Source organism: Lissotriton helveticus, chromosome 11, assembly GCF_964261635.1.
Source record: "Lissotriton helveticus chromosome 11, aLisHel1.1, whole genome shotgun sequence".
Classification (NCBI taxonomy): domain Eukaryota; kingdom Metazoa; phylum Chordata; class Amphibia; order Caudata; family Salamandridae; genus Lissotriton; species Lissotriton helveticus.
The window spans coordinates 44,124,495-44,143,576 of NC_136072.1; the positions used below are offsets into that span (position 1 = coordinate 44,124,495).

A 19,082-nucleotide genomic window follows, 5' to 3' on the forward strand; every position below is an offset into this window, starting at 1 on the left:
TAGTAAGAATTTTGCTTCTGTATGTAAAGTACAACACATGACCCCATAAAAGTAAAATGCATTTAAGAATTACTGTAGCAGGGGACAGCTGCAAGAGCAAGGTGTGTTGGTAGTACACACCTCTCATGGGGTAGTATGTGCCCCCTGTACTTGTTTTTTTGCAGTTGGCGAGAGTTCCCAAGGTTTATCGAGCACCACACTCCTAATTGGATAGTTTATTCTCTTCACTTGAAGAATTTCTGTGTGCCTCTTCAGAGCATTTTGCTGCCTCCTACTACTGTAATTTCCAGTCCCTGTTGCAGTTTTAGAAGTTATTACAATTCCTGTCAGTCATTACCTGCATCACATAGATGTCTGTTTCCCCCAAACAGCCTAAACTTACGATGGCAAAATGCAGGCGAAATGTGGAGAACTTCCTGGAAGCTTGCCGGAAAATCGGTGTACCTCAGGTAACCATTGTAGCATGCTGTCATGAAACAATGTGAAGAAACAAATGAGCCTGTACTTTTTACAGAAAGGGCGGTATTTAATAATCGCAGGTTTAAAGAGCTGCATTAGGTCGGTTTTGATTTCCCACCACCATTGAAGAATTCAGTTTTTTTCAGTTCATTTTATTCTTTCCAGCTATTGTATAGGCAGCACAGTAAATTAGTAGCCACGAAAATGAGACGCACTGTATTAACAATGCGCACTTGTAATGAAGTTCATTCAAAAGTGCTTATGTTGCCCTGTGCTGAGGGAAACAACTGTTAATAGTAACTGAAACGAGAGCAGACCCTTGTATCATCTCCTGAGCACAAGTTTGTACTCCCCAAGTTTGAAAGAGCAACACTGTGGGCTAGAATCGTAGCATTTTTTTAGACTGGGAGCCTCCAAAATATTAAAATATGGTACATTCTTGCGCGCTTGTAACTTCGAAGGTAATTGACCATAATGCTAACCTTTTTGAAAGGATGTACATTCCCCACATCACTTCAAAGACTAGTTTTCTCTTCTTATCCTCAGACGGCCAAGAAAATGGTCCTGTGAAGGCAAGAGAAGAAAATGTCGATAATGAGTGGGTCAAGGCTTTCTTTTCTGAATAGAAATTTAGCAGTCTCCTGACAGCCCCAAGAAACACTCAGTTTGCTTGTGGAAATCATGGGTTCTTTTGAAACTAGTTAAAATGTTGCTTTGTTCATGAATAATAAATGATGACATTTCTGTCACACATCTGACTCCATGTAAATACACCCATATCTTCAGCCTCTGGCAGAGTCTTGGCAGAAGCCAGCTTCCTCAAATTCTTCACCACGATTAAACATAAGAACATACTGGCAGATGCATCAAAGTTATGTTTTGCGAGTCCTTAATAGCGAATTTTAAGGAATCGCTATTAAAGACTCGCAAAACGGGATGCATGTAGGAATCGCAATGTTATTAGCGATTCCTACAAATTCCTTATTAGCGATTCGGTAATAGCTAATCGCTAATAAGGAATGGCTTTCCCATTCATTCCTATGGGCCTAAAGGCCCATAGGAATGAATGGGAAAGCCATTCCTTATTAGCGATTAGCTATTACCGAATCGCTAATGTTCCGCTATTTCAAGGGGGCCAGGGTGTCCAAAGGACACCCTGTTGCACCCCTGAAATGGACCTGTGCACAATGTTACACACACACATGCCCTAAGGGCATGTGTGTGCGCAACGTGTAACTTTGAAAAATGCAAAAAAGTGCATTTTCCAAAGTTTTAGCAAATTACCACGAAGTTCAAATTCATGGTAATTTGCTCCCCCTATTAGCGAATTCGCTATTTTTTTGGGGTTTCATGCATTGCATTTAAGGAATCTCATTTTGGGATTCCTTAAATGCAAGAGCAATTTAAGGTATCGCTATTTAGAGATTCCTTAAATTGCGATTTCTGCATTTGAGAATCTGCCCGTTTGCTCCCGGTATTTTCTTTGATGCATCTGCTTGATAGTTGCTAAAGTGTCTAACACTGATTTGATTCACATTAACTCACAGGAGTACTGAAGGGGTAGCTACCAAATGTGCAGGAAAACAGGTTGTGGAGTTTTTTTTCCAGTTGTCCATCAAAAGAATACAAGACATATTGTGCAGAGCAGTTGTTCTACAGGGCTGAGCTAATGTAAATGTAAATGTATTTCGATTTATATAGCGCACGATTCACCCAGGGGTCTCAAGGCGCTTGCTTAGGGAACCCGTCCTGGTATTCCCCTGTGAGATACCCCGGCAGGGTATTCACAAGGTGAAAACCAGGCATCCCGCCGCGAGGGGCCGTAGTGGAGATTAAGCAAGCTATTGCCCAGAGTCGCAGAGTGTGACCCCGTGAGTCGAGTAGGCACCGGAGCGAGAATTGTCGAGTCCGTGGAATTTTTGAGCCCGAGACCCGCCGAGGCGGGGAATCGAACCCTGGTCCACGGCTGATCTCAGCTTCCGGGTCTGCCGCCTCTAACCACTGAGCCACACTTCTCCACATGTAAGTGAATGAATGAATGAATGAAACGGTTCTTGTCTTGCGCAAACTTAGCCCGATGGGCGTCAAGGCGCCTAAATCAAATATAGGAGCTAAAACCCCCTCTCTGCAGCAATCTCTCATTGGTAGGCCCTCTTGAAAAAATAAGTTTTAAGAGCCGTTTTAAATGACTCTAAGGAAGGAAGAGTTTTCATTTCAAGAGGGATAGAGATCCAAAGCCGAGGAGCACATACGGAGAAAGCTTTGGCTCCCCATCTAGCAAGTTTGAAACGGGGCACAACAAGTTGATAAAGTCCCGCAGAGCGAAGGCCTCTTATAGGAACATAGCGCGTAATAAGAGAACCAATAGCACTCGAGGAACCTTCTGTCAGCGCTCTGTAAGCCAGACAAAGAATTTTAAAAGAGATTCTGTGCTGGACAGGAAGCCAGTGGAGGTCTTTCCTCGCCGCAGTGGCAGAAGAGGTTTTCGGAAGAGCCAGCACAAAACGTGCTGCAGCATTCTGAACAGTCTGCAGTCGGTGTAAAAGGTTCTTGTTGACTTCCATGTTCAGAGAGTTGCAGTAGTCTAGCCTCGAGCCCACCAGGGCGACTGCAACCTGTTTGCGCGCCTGGGGGGAGAGATACCCGCGGATTCTGTTCAGTATCCTAATCACACCCCAGCAGGTGGCCACGGTCCTGTTGACTTGAAGGGATAGGGAGAGCGCGGTGTCAAATATAACACCAAGATTTCTGGCAGATTGGGAAGGAGTGGGGCAGATACCAAGAGAAGGTGGCCACCACTCACTCGACCAAGCATCTTGGTCTTTCACAAAGATCAACACCTCCGTCTTTTCGCCGTTCAGTTTGAGGGAATTTATAGTCATCCAGTCTGCCACATACTGCATGCATACCCTGAAACTGGCGGCAGGTGTCTTGACAGAGGAGTGGGCCAGTGATACCATGATCTGGGTGTCATCTGCGTAGGACACCACCTCCATCCCCTGAGATCTAACTAGTCTTGCCAGGGGAGCCACATAGATGTTAAACAGGGTCGGACTTAAGGCCGACCCTTGTGGCACCCCACACTGCAATGACTTAGCAGGGGAGAGGTGGTTCCCAAGCATCACTCTCTGCGCCCTTTCCAACAGAAAGGAATTGAGGAGACTCAAGGCCGGCCCCATGACACCAGCTTCCCTAAGCCGAGATGTAAGGATGGCGGGGGACAGGGTGTCGAACGCGGCCGTGAGGTCCAACAAAACCAGAACCGTAGTTTGGCCAGAGTCCACTTTGCGTCGGATGTTATCGACCACACAAGTAAGAGCGGACTCCGTGCTGTGGTGTTTTCTGAAACCATGTTGCGTGTTATCAAGGTATTCAGTGGAGTCAAGAAAAGAGGACAGATGGAGATTCAGATGCGCCTCAAGCATCTTAGCGGGGAGAAGGGAGATCGGCCTAAAGTTTTTCAACAAGGCCGGATCGAGGGATGGTTTCTTAAGAAGAGGTTTCACAATCGCCTTCTTCCATACGGGCGGAGAGGAGCCCTGGATAATAGCTTTATTCATCACCTCAAGCATAGGAGGAAGAAGGCTATTTCTACATTCTTTCAGTTTTTTCAGTGAAAGAGGATCCAGGGGGGATGCCGATTTAATCCTGTCAAGTAACATGTTCAGTCCTTCAAGGGATAGAGATGGAAATTCCATGAGTAAGCGGAAAGGACCTTTACCTAAAGAATCAAGACTGGATATGACAGGCGGGATACTTTGATCCAGGGCATGACGATGAGCTTCCAAAGAGACATGTATGTCAAGAATTTTATTATGAAAGAAGTCAGAAATGCTATTGCAAAGTTCTTGTGAACTAACTACGGGGTCTGGGAGTTGCAGGGAGCATAAGGTGTCCACGATTTTAAAGAGCTCCCTAGAAGAGGAGAGAGAGCTGGTGAGATTGGAGAAGTACTCCTGCTTCTCTATTACCACTCTCCGTTTATATTCCCGCAGTGCAGACTTGTGAGCCTCTCGATCATTGGTATCCCAAGATTTCCTCCAGTTTCTCTCACTGCTCCTACAACCCTGCCTCAGAAGTCTCAGCTGATCAGAAAACCAAGGTGCCGTAGGCTTTCGGGTGGGTGGGTTTGATATCTAGGCTTACCCGTCTGTGATCACTTTGAATGGATTTTTGCCTAAGAGGGGCTACAAAAAGTGTATGTAACTTTGAGTTGCTACTTCAGCTGGCTTTTGGGTTTGTTAATGTTCTTGGAAGTGTTGCAACTCAAGGAATCAATCTTCCTGACTCTCTTGATTGCACCCTGAGCTATAATAGCTCCGTTTTTTTTTTACATAATCACACAATTTGATTATGGCTGCTTCCCTATTTACTCAGCGTCTCAGCGTATCCTCTTCAGTACTTTAATCTGAGAGGACTGGTAAATTTGGCCCTCTTTTCTGCTAGTGAAGGACAGAACACATTTATTATTTGTGAAGTTTCTCGTCTCAATACTCTCTCTATCCATTTTATACCCTATCTGACCTAGTATGAGGTCGCTACCTAACACACAATGCCTAATGGTATCCTTCCTCCATTCCAGAGCATGCAGACTTCTTCCTGTCTCCCATCCTGAATGTACAATCAGAAATATGGAATCCAAACCATGTTTCATACCTGTAGGAAAGCGTCCCTGTTTGACAGGGTCACCCCCACTTTTTGCCCGGTACATGATGGGATTTCAACTAAAAGTGCACTGCGTTCCTGCCAACCAGGTCCTTAGTGCCAGAGCTGTTCCCCAATAACTGTACAATTGTTTCCCCCAATTGGCAAAACCTTTAGCACCCTCTGTAAGTCCTAGTAAATGGTACCCTGGTACCTAGGGCCTGAGGTACTAAAATGGGTTCCTAAGGGCTGTAGCACATATTGTGCCACCAAATGGGACCCCTCACTAAGCACATGCACAACTGCCATTGCAGACTGCGTATCTTGGTGCAGACAAACGTGAAAACACATGTCACACATTCCTTTCGGCAGAAGCATGGTCTTGGGTAGGTTGCAAGGAGGCAGCACCCGCACTTATTTCCCGGTTACTTGCGGGCGTCCATAATTCTGACCACATACGACTACTACACGCAGTGCTTGGTTTCATTCAGGAGTGGCTTCCACCTATTTAGCTGTGACCATGATAAGGGTATACAGGTCCTACGCCGCCCTGATTGAGACAAGAGGGTAATTTTTACACTCACCATATCACGTGCACTTTATATATTTTTTACTTGCCGGTCCTGACGAAGCGCTAACGACCTATGGGTAGGCTTTCCTGTTTTCAGTTTCTATTTTTGGTAAATTCTGGTGGTGTTTTTTCAGTGTTTTCCAGTGATTTCAATACCTCAAAAAAGCAGTGCTTTTCAGTGGTTAGTCGTTTTTGCGCCGTAAAAAACAACTGAAACGGTGTTTTACTGGTGTTTATGGAATTCTTTGCTTTTATTATTGCTTGTTTCTCGAACACATTTAGTGCAACCATCTATGCTACACCTAGTCAAGGAATCCCTCAACTGAGGCCCTACAGAAGGTGCTTAACTACCAATTCTAAGGGTAAAAGCATTGGTCTGATGCCTACTGTGCTGCAGCACATTCCTCCCACAGACACGTATAAATAAATGACTGCCAGAAAGGTGCTTGTGAAGAGGTGGATGTGGTGGTCTGTCTTGGAGTGCGGGAATGCTGCGGGTATGAGAGTAGGTGGGGTGGTGGGGTGGTAGATTGGTGCTAGTGTTGGTTGGTATGAATGCCGCTGTCATTTCTACGGTCAACAGTTCCCCTGCATATCCGGGCCAACAAGCTATCGGTCTGCAATCTGAGGATGCGCCGGTTAATTTCGTGCAGGTTCTTTGTCCATTTTTGTATTTTTATTTTTAAAGAGACATCCTCAGCCTGCTGTCCCCTCCATCAGCCTCCGTTTCCTGAGCTGAGAAGCAGTTGAGGCCTGAGATAAGGATCCTGCAGACGGGTCAAGGTGTGAGTGGCTTGTGTTGGGGTTTTCGCTTTGCTTCACCACCCCAGACCCTGGCGCCACCTGCAAATAAAATATCAAAATGGCTTTGTTTGTAATGGGGCACTTTACAGCCGGCCTTTGTCTTGTGATGGGACAGGGTGTGGGTGTTTTTTTAAATATTTTTTTTAACAGAGTTTTATATAGCGCAAACTTGACCCATAATCGGGTATCAGAGCGCTTTACATAGCACCAGTTGCATTACATGAGGACACATACATTTTTTTAGGCACAGGGAGATTAGTGATTTGCCCAGAATCACAGGATGTTCAGCGTCATTGCCGAGACTCGAACCCGGTTTCCAAGATTCGAAGTCAACAGCTCTAGCCGTTAGGCCAACTCCTTTCCCTATATATAGACACACACACATTTTCTGTATATACGTTTGTCACTGCATTGTCCCCCTGAGTATGTAAGATGAGATAAGAATTTTATTTGCATGATTACTTAAAACCATTGCAATAAAATAAATAACAGAAGTGTCTTGACTTTTCATAAGTTAGGACTGAAAGTTGCAATTTGATTTTTGTACAAAGTAGTTATACTGGATTTGCACCCAGTATAAGGAAAACATTTTTTAATGAATTTTGTTGTATTTAAAAAATATTAAAAAAGGTAAGTGGAAGATCACGAAATTCAGTAATATAAAAGTTAATAGTTGACACTCCAATAAAAAAAGAGCAAATGTTCTTCTCTAGACAACCGAGCTGATGTTTGCTGGTGGCCAGAGTACAATTAGTCTTCAACACTGGATCCAGGTGGATGGTTCTAATGTTCAGAGTGGGAAGCCAGAGCATAAATATGAAGTCTGGGGACTTAAAGGTCCTAAGTTTTGAGGAAGGCAGATTTTCAGCTACATAATGGATGAGCTAGCGAAAAGGTTGTGTGCAGCGTCTCTGTGGAGAAACATGTTGGTTGCAGTGCGAGCCCTGAGCATGTGTTTTATTTATATATATACATTTATATATATATATATATATATATATATATATATATATATATATATATATATATATGTTGCAAAAATGAAGACGGAGATAACGAACTTCAAATGCGTTTTTAACTTAAAAGTCTTGAATGTGACGCCTAGGAGATGTGTCCTGTCTACATTTACCGCCTGAACGCCGAAAGCAGGTGGCACAAGTATGAACATACACATGGCATGTGTGCATGCATAGCGGGTGGCTGGGACAAAAGGCAGACACGCTGCTGTTTATTGGCACAAGTGGGGAGAGGGTTGTAAGCCCTGTTAAACATAAATACATTCGTAATAAACACCCAGGTGCTATTTTCGGGCCGGGAAAGGGGCCAATCTAATCACTCTGTCGCAAATCGAAATCTGGAGACACATTACACACTCAAGGTCGTTTTGTTCTCCGATTTAATTACGTGCCCACAACTCTCAACTGAATGCCATTTTCCTGTTACGCTCACTAAGACTGGGGAGGTGGGTCAGACAGAGTGGCGTGGTTGGGGCGCACTCGGCCTTGCCCTCTTGCTAAGCGCCGATTTGTGACCCTCTTGTCTCGCCACAGCTCTTGGAACAGTCAGTGGACATAAGCCCCTTGTTAAGGACTGCCTGCCCCCCATTGTGTTTATTTGGTGCAACCCAGTGCTGGGGGCGCCATAAAAAGGTTTTGTCTTAGACTTTTATTAACTGCTAGGAAAGGAATAGCCCTTGCTCAAAACCTTGTCAACCAAACCGCATTCCAAATGAGCGGCAAGAGCACTTCCTCTGAAATGCAATGGTGTAACTGGTCGTCCCAAATTGTATGAAAAAAGCGTTGAACTTTTTTAATGAGACCAGTTATCTAAGGACGAGTTGGCAGTCTTAAAACTCATTAAAATGTTATTTTAATTAACACTCAAATTCGTTCATATTTTAGAAGTTTGATTTCGGGGTGGGGAGGAAGGAGAGCACATTAATGCACATTTCACCATTACCCTCGTGGTGCTGAATGAATCTTTGACTCCCAGACCCGGCCTCTGTGCGCTCTCTGACATCTCTCACCTGCGTGCGCTCCTGGTGTGAATCCATCAACAATTAGACACCCCTAGACCAGCGTAGCTGCTCGCCGTGTTTTGAGCGCAGTCCCTGGTGGGAGGAGGGGAGGGGGGGGGGGGGAGCTGAGATGCACGTAGAGAAGGCAGTGCTGGGAGCAGTGAGAGATGCCCAGTGCTGCATTTCTGCACTGAGGGTCCAAAGCTCCCCGAAGCCGCCCCTCACTGATTACACTGATGGGCAGGGCAATGGCGGACGATATGGGGCAGGAGGAGGCCTCTCTGCTGGGACAGCAAGGAGAGCCCACATCTCTGCAGACAGGTACGCCATATTAATTATTTTTTTGGACATCACTTGCACAGCCCTTCTCTGCGTTATGATGTCGAGTGCATGTGTGCTCCTAGGCGTCTATTGTTTCAGTGCATAAGTACGAGGCAAAGGCCAGGATCACACATTTTCGAGGAGCCAGGATTACAATTCCGCTACCCTAAACCTACGACTGGCCGTCTAATCACTACGCAGCGCCTACAACAATTAGCCTGTGCTTCCCCAAGCGATTTTCAAAGGTAGCCTTGTTAAGTAAATGGTCTTGTTAAAGATATGTGAAGTACTCCTCGGGTGCGGCCGCATTAAGACAGACGGCATACAACAACAGATCCCCCCCCCCCCCCCCCCATGTGAGCCAGGCAGGGGGCCTGGTGTTGCTCTGGCCCTCGGGCCATTCACACCTCGGCTCTCCTGACAACTCCGCGCCAGGCCACCAAAGGCAGGCCAATGCTTTCAAATGCTTTGGCTCCATCAAGTGGCCAAAAGGCGCAACAACTCTGAAAATCAGTGACACTCGATTTAAACCAGGTCAGCTGATTTTCATCCTGTAGTGTATTATCGTTCAGAATCGGTTTTAACCGAATTCCGGACTGCCTACCTATGGGCAACGGAAAGCGCGAAACATGTTGACCTTGATAATTGACACCTAGGCAAAATATGCTTCGTGGGTCAATATTTTTCAGCAGTATTGACTGCCAAGGGTATACTTTTAAACCTATCGCTGCATGTTTACCCTTGCTTTAATTTTAATCTATCACACTGGCACGTATTTTCATTACCCTCCTCTTGACCCATAACCCGCACACCCGCATGCAACATCCGGCATTCCTCTAAAAGATCTCCGATAAAGTGACCCTTCGGGGGACCCGTAGGGAATTGCAGCGCCGGCCCTACGAGGAGCAAACGCCCAATGATGAAGCATGACACTCTTCGGGGTGTGTGAGGGCAACAGAGGAAACACAGTGTCTTTCCCTCTCATAAGTTTGGGTCCTTCACACCTAGGAATCGCCTTTTCTCCTTTTTCTTGCCTTTCTTTCCAATTGTTTAAGTATGGGTGACTTTTTGCACCACAATGCATGGGTGACTTTTTGCACCCTGGCACAGGAACTTTGTCCTCCTTGTTGGTTAAACACATCCCTGTGTGCCATGCCCACTACCACTGCATATGATATTTGTAAGACACCCCTACAGTAGGCCTGACAGCTCTAAGTCAAGGCGCTTAATATTATATGTGAGGGCATATCTGCTCATGCTCTGCTGGTCTGCCGTATTGCTACCAGTGCAAGTGACCAGGGAAACCATCTTAAACCATGTACAGGACACTGGTGAAAATGAGTTTGCCAGCTACATAACTTCACTGAAAATAGGAATGTTTGGTACCAAACATCTCGTCTTGATAAACCCACACTGATTCCAGTGTTGGGTTTACCATACATGAACTCAGAGGCCACCTTAGAGGTGCCCCCTGAACACCTACCAGCCTCTGGTGTGCTTGCTGACTGGACTCTGACAGCCTGCCACCCTACTACAAAACAAGGAAAACAGGGTCTAAGGGGAGTTTAAAGACCATGCCTAGGTTGAACCCCCATCACAATGATTTAAACACAAGAACACCTAGGGGTCTAGAGTAAGGTACCTTTTGTACCCTTAAACCGCAGCGCAAGCTTGCTGGAAATCTCTGGTAGGGGTAGGAAAGAGATGAAACTGAAGTAGAAAGAGGTGTAAGTGATTGTAACAGAGAAACCCGCTCGGTTTTAAGGATTCCCATCAAACAATTGTATGATAAAATTCTATCATTTGGTCATCCTCAGGGATCTGGTGTCTCTAGATCATTGAGACCCATATGTCCCCTGTAGTTGAGCGGGGTCAATGCCCACAAGCACTCAGTAACCAGTGATAGACTGAAGATGGGTATAGGTGCAGTGCAAAAAACAAAAAGTGGTGAATTTAAAATAGAATAGAGGGCAGAACAGTGGATTTATTAAGAAGCTGTCCTCTTCCTAATTAAAATCAACATGAACAGTGCAAGTATGCAGTATGGAAGCAAATTACTGCATTTAAGGCCAACATGTTTCAACCTCATAGGGAAGGACCCAAGGTTTTCGTCAGGGCCCTGTTCACAACGTTGCTACTGCGTAGTGACAAACTAAATAATTACAACTTTAACAGATCCAGTGTAATAACCAACAAAGGATACAGCGTTTGGGATCAGAACTCCGCCGTACAGAAGGTTCCAATCAGTGATCTACAGGAAACAACACAAACACCCCAAGTATCAGAACATATAACATTTAATTCCTACAACCTCCAGTATTAATAAAAGGTCAAAAAAGTACCACTCACCCTGTTCTGCCGGGGAGTAGACCTCACCTCACCTGGACTCTAACTCAGGAAGAAAAGGAGGCCACGCTCTAAAAAGAAATGCGAGGCATCAGGAATAGAATACAGTGCAAAGGTATACTAACCCTGCTTGTCAAATTCTGCCTCCACAAGATGTGTCATGCCTCTATTTCTAAGTATACTTCTTTTCACAACATACTCGAGAAAAACTAGCTCTACCTCATAACAATACTCTCAACTAATAGTTTCAGACCTAACTCGTGGCCAAAAAACTATAGTCATAAGTACTTCCATGTACCTCTCGTTATACACTTCTAGGTGATGAGGTCTCAGTGCTTCACAGAAACGGCATGCCAGACAACCATGCTCGCATACACACCAGTACGTTAGTGCAAAGCCTTACCTCTCCGTCGTTGCCCCAGTCGAAAACTGAGTAAGGGGGAGGCAACGAGGGGGAGAGGTATCGGTCATTAAAAGCCGACACCGGGACACGCCCATAGGGACGTCCACTCTGCTCCCGTCAATCGCAGGTCGCGTTACAATGCTGACCGCTTATGTTGGAAAAAGTTCGGCGCCGCCATTACGTGTTTACACCGCGGTCCACCGAGGCCATCACTCGTAGTAGTGCGCTGGCTGTGCGCATGCACAATAGTGCTCGCCAAAGTCCCGCGAGAACTTCCGAACTACAGTATGACGTCAATCACGTCTGCCCTGTAGTTCGTTGCCCTAAACCTACCCAGGGAACAAAATGAAGCAGCGCTCCAGCTATCAAGGACCTAATCTATTTAGGCTGGGGACTGTCTAGAAAAAGTGTCTACTCCTAGACAAACACTGTACACACTTCCCACTATTTGGAACCCTACCGAGTTCTATTAGGAAACAATAAGCCTCTTTCCATAAATTAAGATGTGAACGGCATAGTTAGACATTGCTGCAGTCAAGATACCAGTGGGGACTCCACGCTTCCTTAGTTTTCTTTAGGTGACCAGTCGCAAATCTTAAACAGGCTATGTCTCTGTGAGCAGTAACAAGACATGCCAGTCACATCCAGAAAAACCCTCTAAGTTACGCGTAGCATGTACGGTGCTAATGGACAGTACTGCCATGATCATTACAGGGTGGTCCACGGGATTTCGTCGTTGAGTCCCTGACTCTCTAGACGTAATACGTAAATCCATTTCTGTTCTTTCAAATAGAGAAACCGTGTGAGGTTTGTAACGTGATTGGGTATAAACGGTTTCTCTAAGACAACCCAACTGAACTCGTCCTCTTTATGGTTGAGCTCCAAAAAATGTTTGGTTAGTTTGGACACCGTTTTCTTACATTTGAAAGAACTTTTGTGTTCAAGCATGCGGGTGCGTACTTTGCGGGTTGTCATGCCCACATATCTTTTGTTGCACGGGCAAGTGAGAATGTATATTAAATTTGTGCTGTTGCAGTTGGAAAAGTGCTTCAGTATCCACGGACGCTCAGTCCCTATATCTATTTGGCTTGTCTTCTGTGTCAACCCACACATAGAGCACCCACCACAGGGGTGGTGCCCCTGCACCGGTGGTAGTTGCCACAGAGTCTCATTAGTCTCCCTCCGTACCTCCCGTGGCCGGGTATGTATCAAGCAATCCTTTAGATTTTTAGAGCGCTTGAAGGCGAACAACGGGGGTTCAATCTTGTCAGTGGTACTGTTAAGAATGCGCCAATGGCGTCTGACAATTTTCTGCACTAGATTTGACTTCTCATTGAAAGTGCTCACAAAAGTCAGTCTGGTTAAAGGTGGTTTCTCCACCGGCACCTCCAGGAGGGCGTCGCGGTTATTGTTGCTCGCTCGTTTTAAAGAACGTCTTACCAGGGTAGTGGGATAATGTCGAACCTGCAATTGTCGACAAAGATTAGTGGCATGTTTATTGTAGGTCTCATGAGTGGAACAGTTCCTGCGGACCCGGAGGAACTGTCCATAAGGGAGGTTCTCACGCAGGGACCTGGGGTGTTGACTCTCAAACAGTAAAAGTGAGTTTCTGGCCATGGGCTTACGGAAGAGTTCACTCTGCAGGCCCTCAGATGTAGCAAAAATTGAGAGGTCCAGGAAAGTGATCCTCTCCTTACTCTTCTCGATGGTAAACCTCAGGAATCTATTCCGGCTATTCAGCCATTCATGGAAGTTCACAAGGGACTCCTCATCGCCTTGCCATACCATGAAAATATCATCGATATATCGTTTGTAACAAATAATCGATGATAGAAAGGGGTTGTCAGGTGCCAGTATTTCTTGTTGTTCAAAAGTATGGACATATAAATTAGCCAAGCTCGGCGCAAATATGATGCCCATGCTCGTCCCAGAGATTTGTAGGTACAGATTTTCTTCGTACCTGAAATAATTCTCTTTCATCGCCATTCTGGCTAGCGTCATTATGAAAAGAACCGTTGTTATGGTATCCAGAGTGACGGAGTTCAAGATGGAACAGATAGCGTTCAAAGTGTCATCCTGGGGGATGGAAGTGTATAAAGATACCACATCCATGGACACAAGAATGTCAGTCTCTTGGTTAAAGTCAATGCCTGGCAACAGACGCAAGACATCTTTGGTGTCCTTTAAATAGGAAGGCATGGTCAACACTATGGGTCTCAAGAAATAGTCAACAAATTCTGATAACGGCTCCAAGACAGAGCCCTGTCCTGAAATAATCGGTCTACCAGGAGGTGGTCTCTGTGCCTTATGCACCTTTGGTAAGGTATAAAAATAGGGGACCACAGGATGTTCAACCTGTAAAAATTGAGACTCATGTGGGGTGCCTGCCACCCTAGACACTGTTCTGACCTCCTAGGGTGAGAGCCTTTGCTCTCAGAAGATCCAGAACAAAAGCCTGTCCCGGAAGAGGTTGTAACACCCCCTTAGTTAGCCTTCTTGGGATGGCGAGCTTCAACAGAGCTGATGCCTCTCAGGGCAGCACTAGCCACCTGAACAGGTGGGAAAATTAGCTAGTCAGATAGGCGTACCACCCCCAGGCTAGTACCACCCCTAAGGGGGGCTAACTGTGAGGTGGACATGATTTTTCAGAGGTAGCCATCTTTGTGATGGCATACCTAGGAATTCTGGGACAGTGTTATGCCCACTTCCCACAGGAAGTGATTATGTAGGGCATAGTGACCCCAATGGTCAGTAGCGCATTGGCTGCTACCCTAGACTCCCCTAACACCCATAAATCCAGTATTTTGAAGAGCCCCTGGGACCAGAGAAGCAGATACTAATGACCTAAGAAGAGAAAGGTTACTGAAGAGCCGCAAAAGGAGAGAAGACTGAAGAGAGCACCTGACTTTGCCCCAACCCCGCCTGCCTGCAGCCCTCATCGGATACTGCGCCAAAGTCGACTCGTCCTGCAGCTGTAGATTCCAGAAACTTGGGAAGACTGCCTGCCTTTGAAAAAGACTCAAGTCCTCCCAGGAACAGCAGACCTGTTGTGAAGAAACTCCAAGGGGGAAGACTCTGAGGCCTCCAGAACTGCCAACACCTGGCACCTGAAGCAACCTCTGCCTCCTTAGCGTCCGGCCTGAGTTGAAGTATGCCAATGGTGTCAGCGAAACCCTCGAGCTAAAGTCCATTGGGGGTTCACCCCTCCTGGGCCTGACTGCAGCCTCTGCTCACAGGCTCCCTCTACTGCGACTGCTCCTGTAAGGAAAACCCGACGCCTAAAGACACCTTTGCCCCTGGGCCTTGGAGAAGAGGATCAAACGTTTCCCCCTTCCCGAGCATGGCAAGGGCTGAGCCCACTTGCTCATTCAGCCCGACTGGCCTCCTGGCCAGAGCCTGCAGACTCTTATGGTAGTGCCCGAACTCCAGTGAAATACATTAGGCTCCCGATGCTGTTTGGTACCCTGCACTCGGCCTCCCTTGTGCCGCTGGTGGTGTTCTGTTGGTGCTGCTTTGGACCTTGCCCACCACTCAACTTAACTCATGGAGATTGGACTTGTAAGTCGCTGTAATATATCTGTTTGCAGTACTTGTTCTTCCTTCCATAGGATAACATTGCAAAACTCCGGAATTGGCTTCTTTTTTAAAGTTAAAAGAATTTATAATCAAAAGCGTATTTAGCTAAACGATTTTTCTCTGATGCCTAAGCATACATAATTGCTATTTTCATAAATTGGTGTGGATCTCCTTCTTAAGTCGTGTTGTCATTTATCAATCATTGTGTGTATTTGCAAATGTCTTGCACTCCTCTATGTTAAGCCTGAGGGTGCTCAACCACACTGCCCACTTATAGAGCACTTTGGGATTGCATAGCAAGCCCCTGTCCACTAGTAGGGGAAGCCCTGGACCCTTTACACAGTATATCACATATTTGATATATCACATAAAGAGCCAGCTTCCTACAATACCTCTCCCAGATTCTCTTTTCGTGTTTAGCAACTTGCAGTCTAAGTGGTTGATATTGGCACATCAAGAGGATGACTGGCAACCTGTTTGCGATTGGGACATCATTTGAAGTTCAAGTTCAATTAAATGGCCAAAGGGCCACCATCACGAACACTGTTCACTCTTATCAGTATGTTCCAAGGTAGAAATTGTTACCTTGTTGCACCTGTGACGCATTCTGTAGTAGGGGATCTCTGTGTATAGTCATAATCTAGTGAATAGTCCCGCCCATGTGCGTGGTCCCCGGAGCAATCAAAAATAATCTCTTACAGTGTCCAAAAATGCAGAAATGCATAGACACTTACGAGAGAATTTAAAGACAGATAATGCAGCCTAAAAGGCTACACTGTCCAGTACTTCAACTAGAAATTCCACCATAAAATCCACAAAACAGCAAAAAGCCTGTACAGATTTCCATTGCTTTAACAGCAAACTCCCTCAGGAATGATAGAGAGAAGAACCTGGACAGACAAGCCCCATAGGCTGCCATTATGTGGCTCAAAACAGGATACTGTGCCTTTAAGAGAATCTTCCAGAACCTTCTCCCAGTATCCCAGAATGCATAGCAGGTCCAACTTACTTTCTGTTCATTTTTCCGGCTCCTGCAAGCAGGACCCTGGAGCATTGAGCTCTCCCTTTTCAAGGGTTTTGTTGGTGTTTTTTCACTAAATTCGATTTTGTGTACTTTTAAAGTACTTTGGTGACTTTCTTCTTGGTTTCCTGCACCCTTTTGTTGTCCATAATGCCTGCATTATTTGACAAATGCCCGGAGTGCTCCAGGAAGAAGGCTAAGTCGGATCCCCATGAGGTGTGTATCCTCTGCCTTCCCTCTTACCACATCCCAGAGGAGTGAGATCTGTAGAGGCTTCTCTGGCAGGACCCTGGAGGAAGATCAGACTTCAGGGCCTGGAAGAAAGAAGGCTGAAGGCTCAAGGTGGGTCTGGAGGGGCTTCTACTGCCCATGCTGAGGCCTCTGGGGGGCTCCCCAGGGGCAGGAAGTCCAGCAAACATCCACGGTCTCCGTCTGGGTCTGTTGCTCTGACCACGACGTCGAGAAGAAGGTCCACGGCCAGTTCCCGGTCTCCCCAGGGCTCTGGGTCGAGAAAACGTCGCCCGTCGACGTCGAGGGACTTACACAAGTCGCCGTCGAACCCGGTGTCGATTTCTTCGCCGTCGGCGTCGAGTGGACGGCATCGGAGGACCCGGCGTCGGCGCTCGCCGTCGAGGCGACACCGCCGTTCACCGTCAAAGGCGAGGACATCGTCGTCGTCGAGGGGATCCTCATCGTCGAGGCCGCCGTCGAAGAGGGCAAGGTCGCCGTCGAGGCGGAAGAGGTCTCCGGCGCAGAAGAAGTCGACGTCGAGGCGATCGAGGTCGACGTTGAGGTGATTGAAGAGGTCGTCGTCGAGGTCGCCGTCGAGGCGTAAGCGCTCGCCGTCGAGGTTTAGAGGATCGTCCATCTGGTCGGGATCGACGTCGAGGCATAGAAGCCGGTCGACGCCGAGGCGTGTGAAACGGTCGACGCCGAAGGGCCGCTCGACGTCGAGGGGACCACGTTCGACGTCTGAACACCGGTCTTCGACGTCAGGGGGTCGTAAGGACAGGCCGAGGACTGTGGGGGGCTCCCCTCAGTCAGGACAGGATGGTGGTTCGCCGGGAACGGCGTACTCAGAGGTGTATACCCCGAAGAAGACTATTACACCTCCTCCTCCTTTGCCTAGAGGTCCTCCTCCGAGGGCTCCGACCCCTCCTCCATTGCCTCCTCTACCTGCTCTTCCGTCAGGACCACAGGCCCCGGTGCCTGGTGCTCCTCCTCCGGTTCCACCGAGATCGGTGTCGATGCCCAGACTTCCGACACCTCCGAAGAAAACTCCTAAGTCGAAGGTTCCTCCTAAGCCCAAGACATCCGTCCCGGGGAAGCCGGCGGAGCGTCCCAGACCCAGGAGTCACGCTCAGGGAGGAGAGACAGATCTAGGAGTGGACACGGATCCTCCTCGAGATCCAGACATCGCCATAGGAGGCATAGGTCCAGGTCCCGTTCAACCTCTAGGACCCGTTCATATTCACCTACATTGCCGGATTCACCGGAGACGAGGGTATCTCCGATTGATGACATTGGCACGTTCCAGGAGGTTCTCCTGAGAGGGGCGGCGAAGTTGGGGATCAAGGTGACGGCCCCTACGCCGTCGACCTCTGTGATCTTCGAGACTTTGCACAAGAAGCACCTGTCTCGCCCCCTACTACCTTTGGTGCCAGGACTGGTTGAGCCTGCTGAACAGCTCTTCCTTACGCCGGCGGTGGTGAAAGCCGCCCCCTCCAGGCTTGTCAAGAAGTACAGGGCTCCAGAGTCGGACCCGGCCTTCTTACGGAAGGACCCAGTACCTGATTCAGTGATTGTGACGGCGGCTAGGAAACTACATGCTACCTCCCCGTCCTCCACTGTGCCTCCGGATAAGGAGAGCCTCTGGATTGACTCAGCTGGACGGAAGGCGTGTGGGACGTCTTCCACGACGATGAAGGCCTCCAGCGACTCGGCGTTGTTGGGGCGGTACGACCGTGCACTGTGGGATTCCATGGAACAGTTTGCGGACCTTGTCCCGCGTGACAGGAAAGAGGACTTCATGGAGATCGTCCACGAAGGGATGCTGGTTTCGAACCAGGCCATCAGCGCCGCGGCGGATATCTCCCTGTTGGCCGCGCATGGATACTGCCACGGTATCAATCAGAGACGCCATGCTTGGCTCCGGCTGACGTCGCTCAAGCCTGAAGCACAGCAGCGTGTGGCAAATCTGCCGTTTTCCGGCGACACCCTCTTCGGGAAACATGCAGATGACGAAATGGCCAGGATGAAGGCCGAGGCTGAAACCCTGACGGCGGTGGGCTTGGAGAAGCCCAAAGAAAAGAAACCCTACCGCCAGTTCCAACGACGGTTCGGTTCGCAGGGTAGAGGAAGGGGACAGTCTTTTGGGCAACAGCAGCAGCAGCAGCAGCAACAGCAGCAACAGCAGCAATACAGAAGACCCTTCCAGAAACGTCAGAGGGGTAGAGGTGGACAGCAGTCCTCTACCGCGAACAAGGGCCCGGCTGGGTCTCGACCCTGAGCGGTTACTTCCCCTTCGTCCGTTACCCGCTCCGGTGGGGGGAAGCGTTCAATTTTTTCTGGCAGAGTGGAGAAAAATTACTCAGGACAAGTGGGTGCTGAATATTGTTTGCAATGGATACAGTCTTCGGTTCATCAGCCCTCCTCCATCGATTCCTCCGGTCAGCTCGCAGTATCAACTGCGCGAGCTCCAGGCGGAGGCCGACATCCTTCTAAGGAAAAGGGCGATAGAAGATGTACCTCTGTCTCAAAGAGGAAGAGGTCTGTACTCCCGGTTCTTTCAGGTCCGCAAGAAGGACAAGAACGAGTTCAGGCCCATTCTGGACTTGAGACAGGCAAACAAATGGATTCGCAGAGAAAAGTTTCGCATGCTGTCGTTGCATCAGATTTATCCTCAGCTGCAGCGAGGAGA

At 47.7% G+C, this 19,082-nt stretch overlaps 1 protein-coding gene across 8 annotated transcripts in view; it reads left to right on the forward strand.

Annotated features, from left to right (window-relative positions):
• Nucleotides 1–19,082, forward strand: part of LRCH3 (leucine rich repeats and calponin homology domain containing 3) — a 366,756-nt gene that overhangs the window by 305,658 nt on the left and 42,016 nt on the right. For all 8 annotated transcript variants that reach the window (XM_078665641.1, XM_078665636.1, XM_078665637.1 and 5 more), the window contains one exon: nt 372–449. In XM_078665641.1, coding sequence (XP_078521767.1) covers nt 372–449 — 78 coding nt within the window. The remainder of the gene's footprint in view (nt 1–371; nt 450–19,082) is intronic.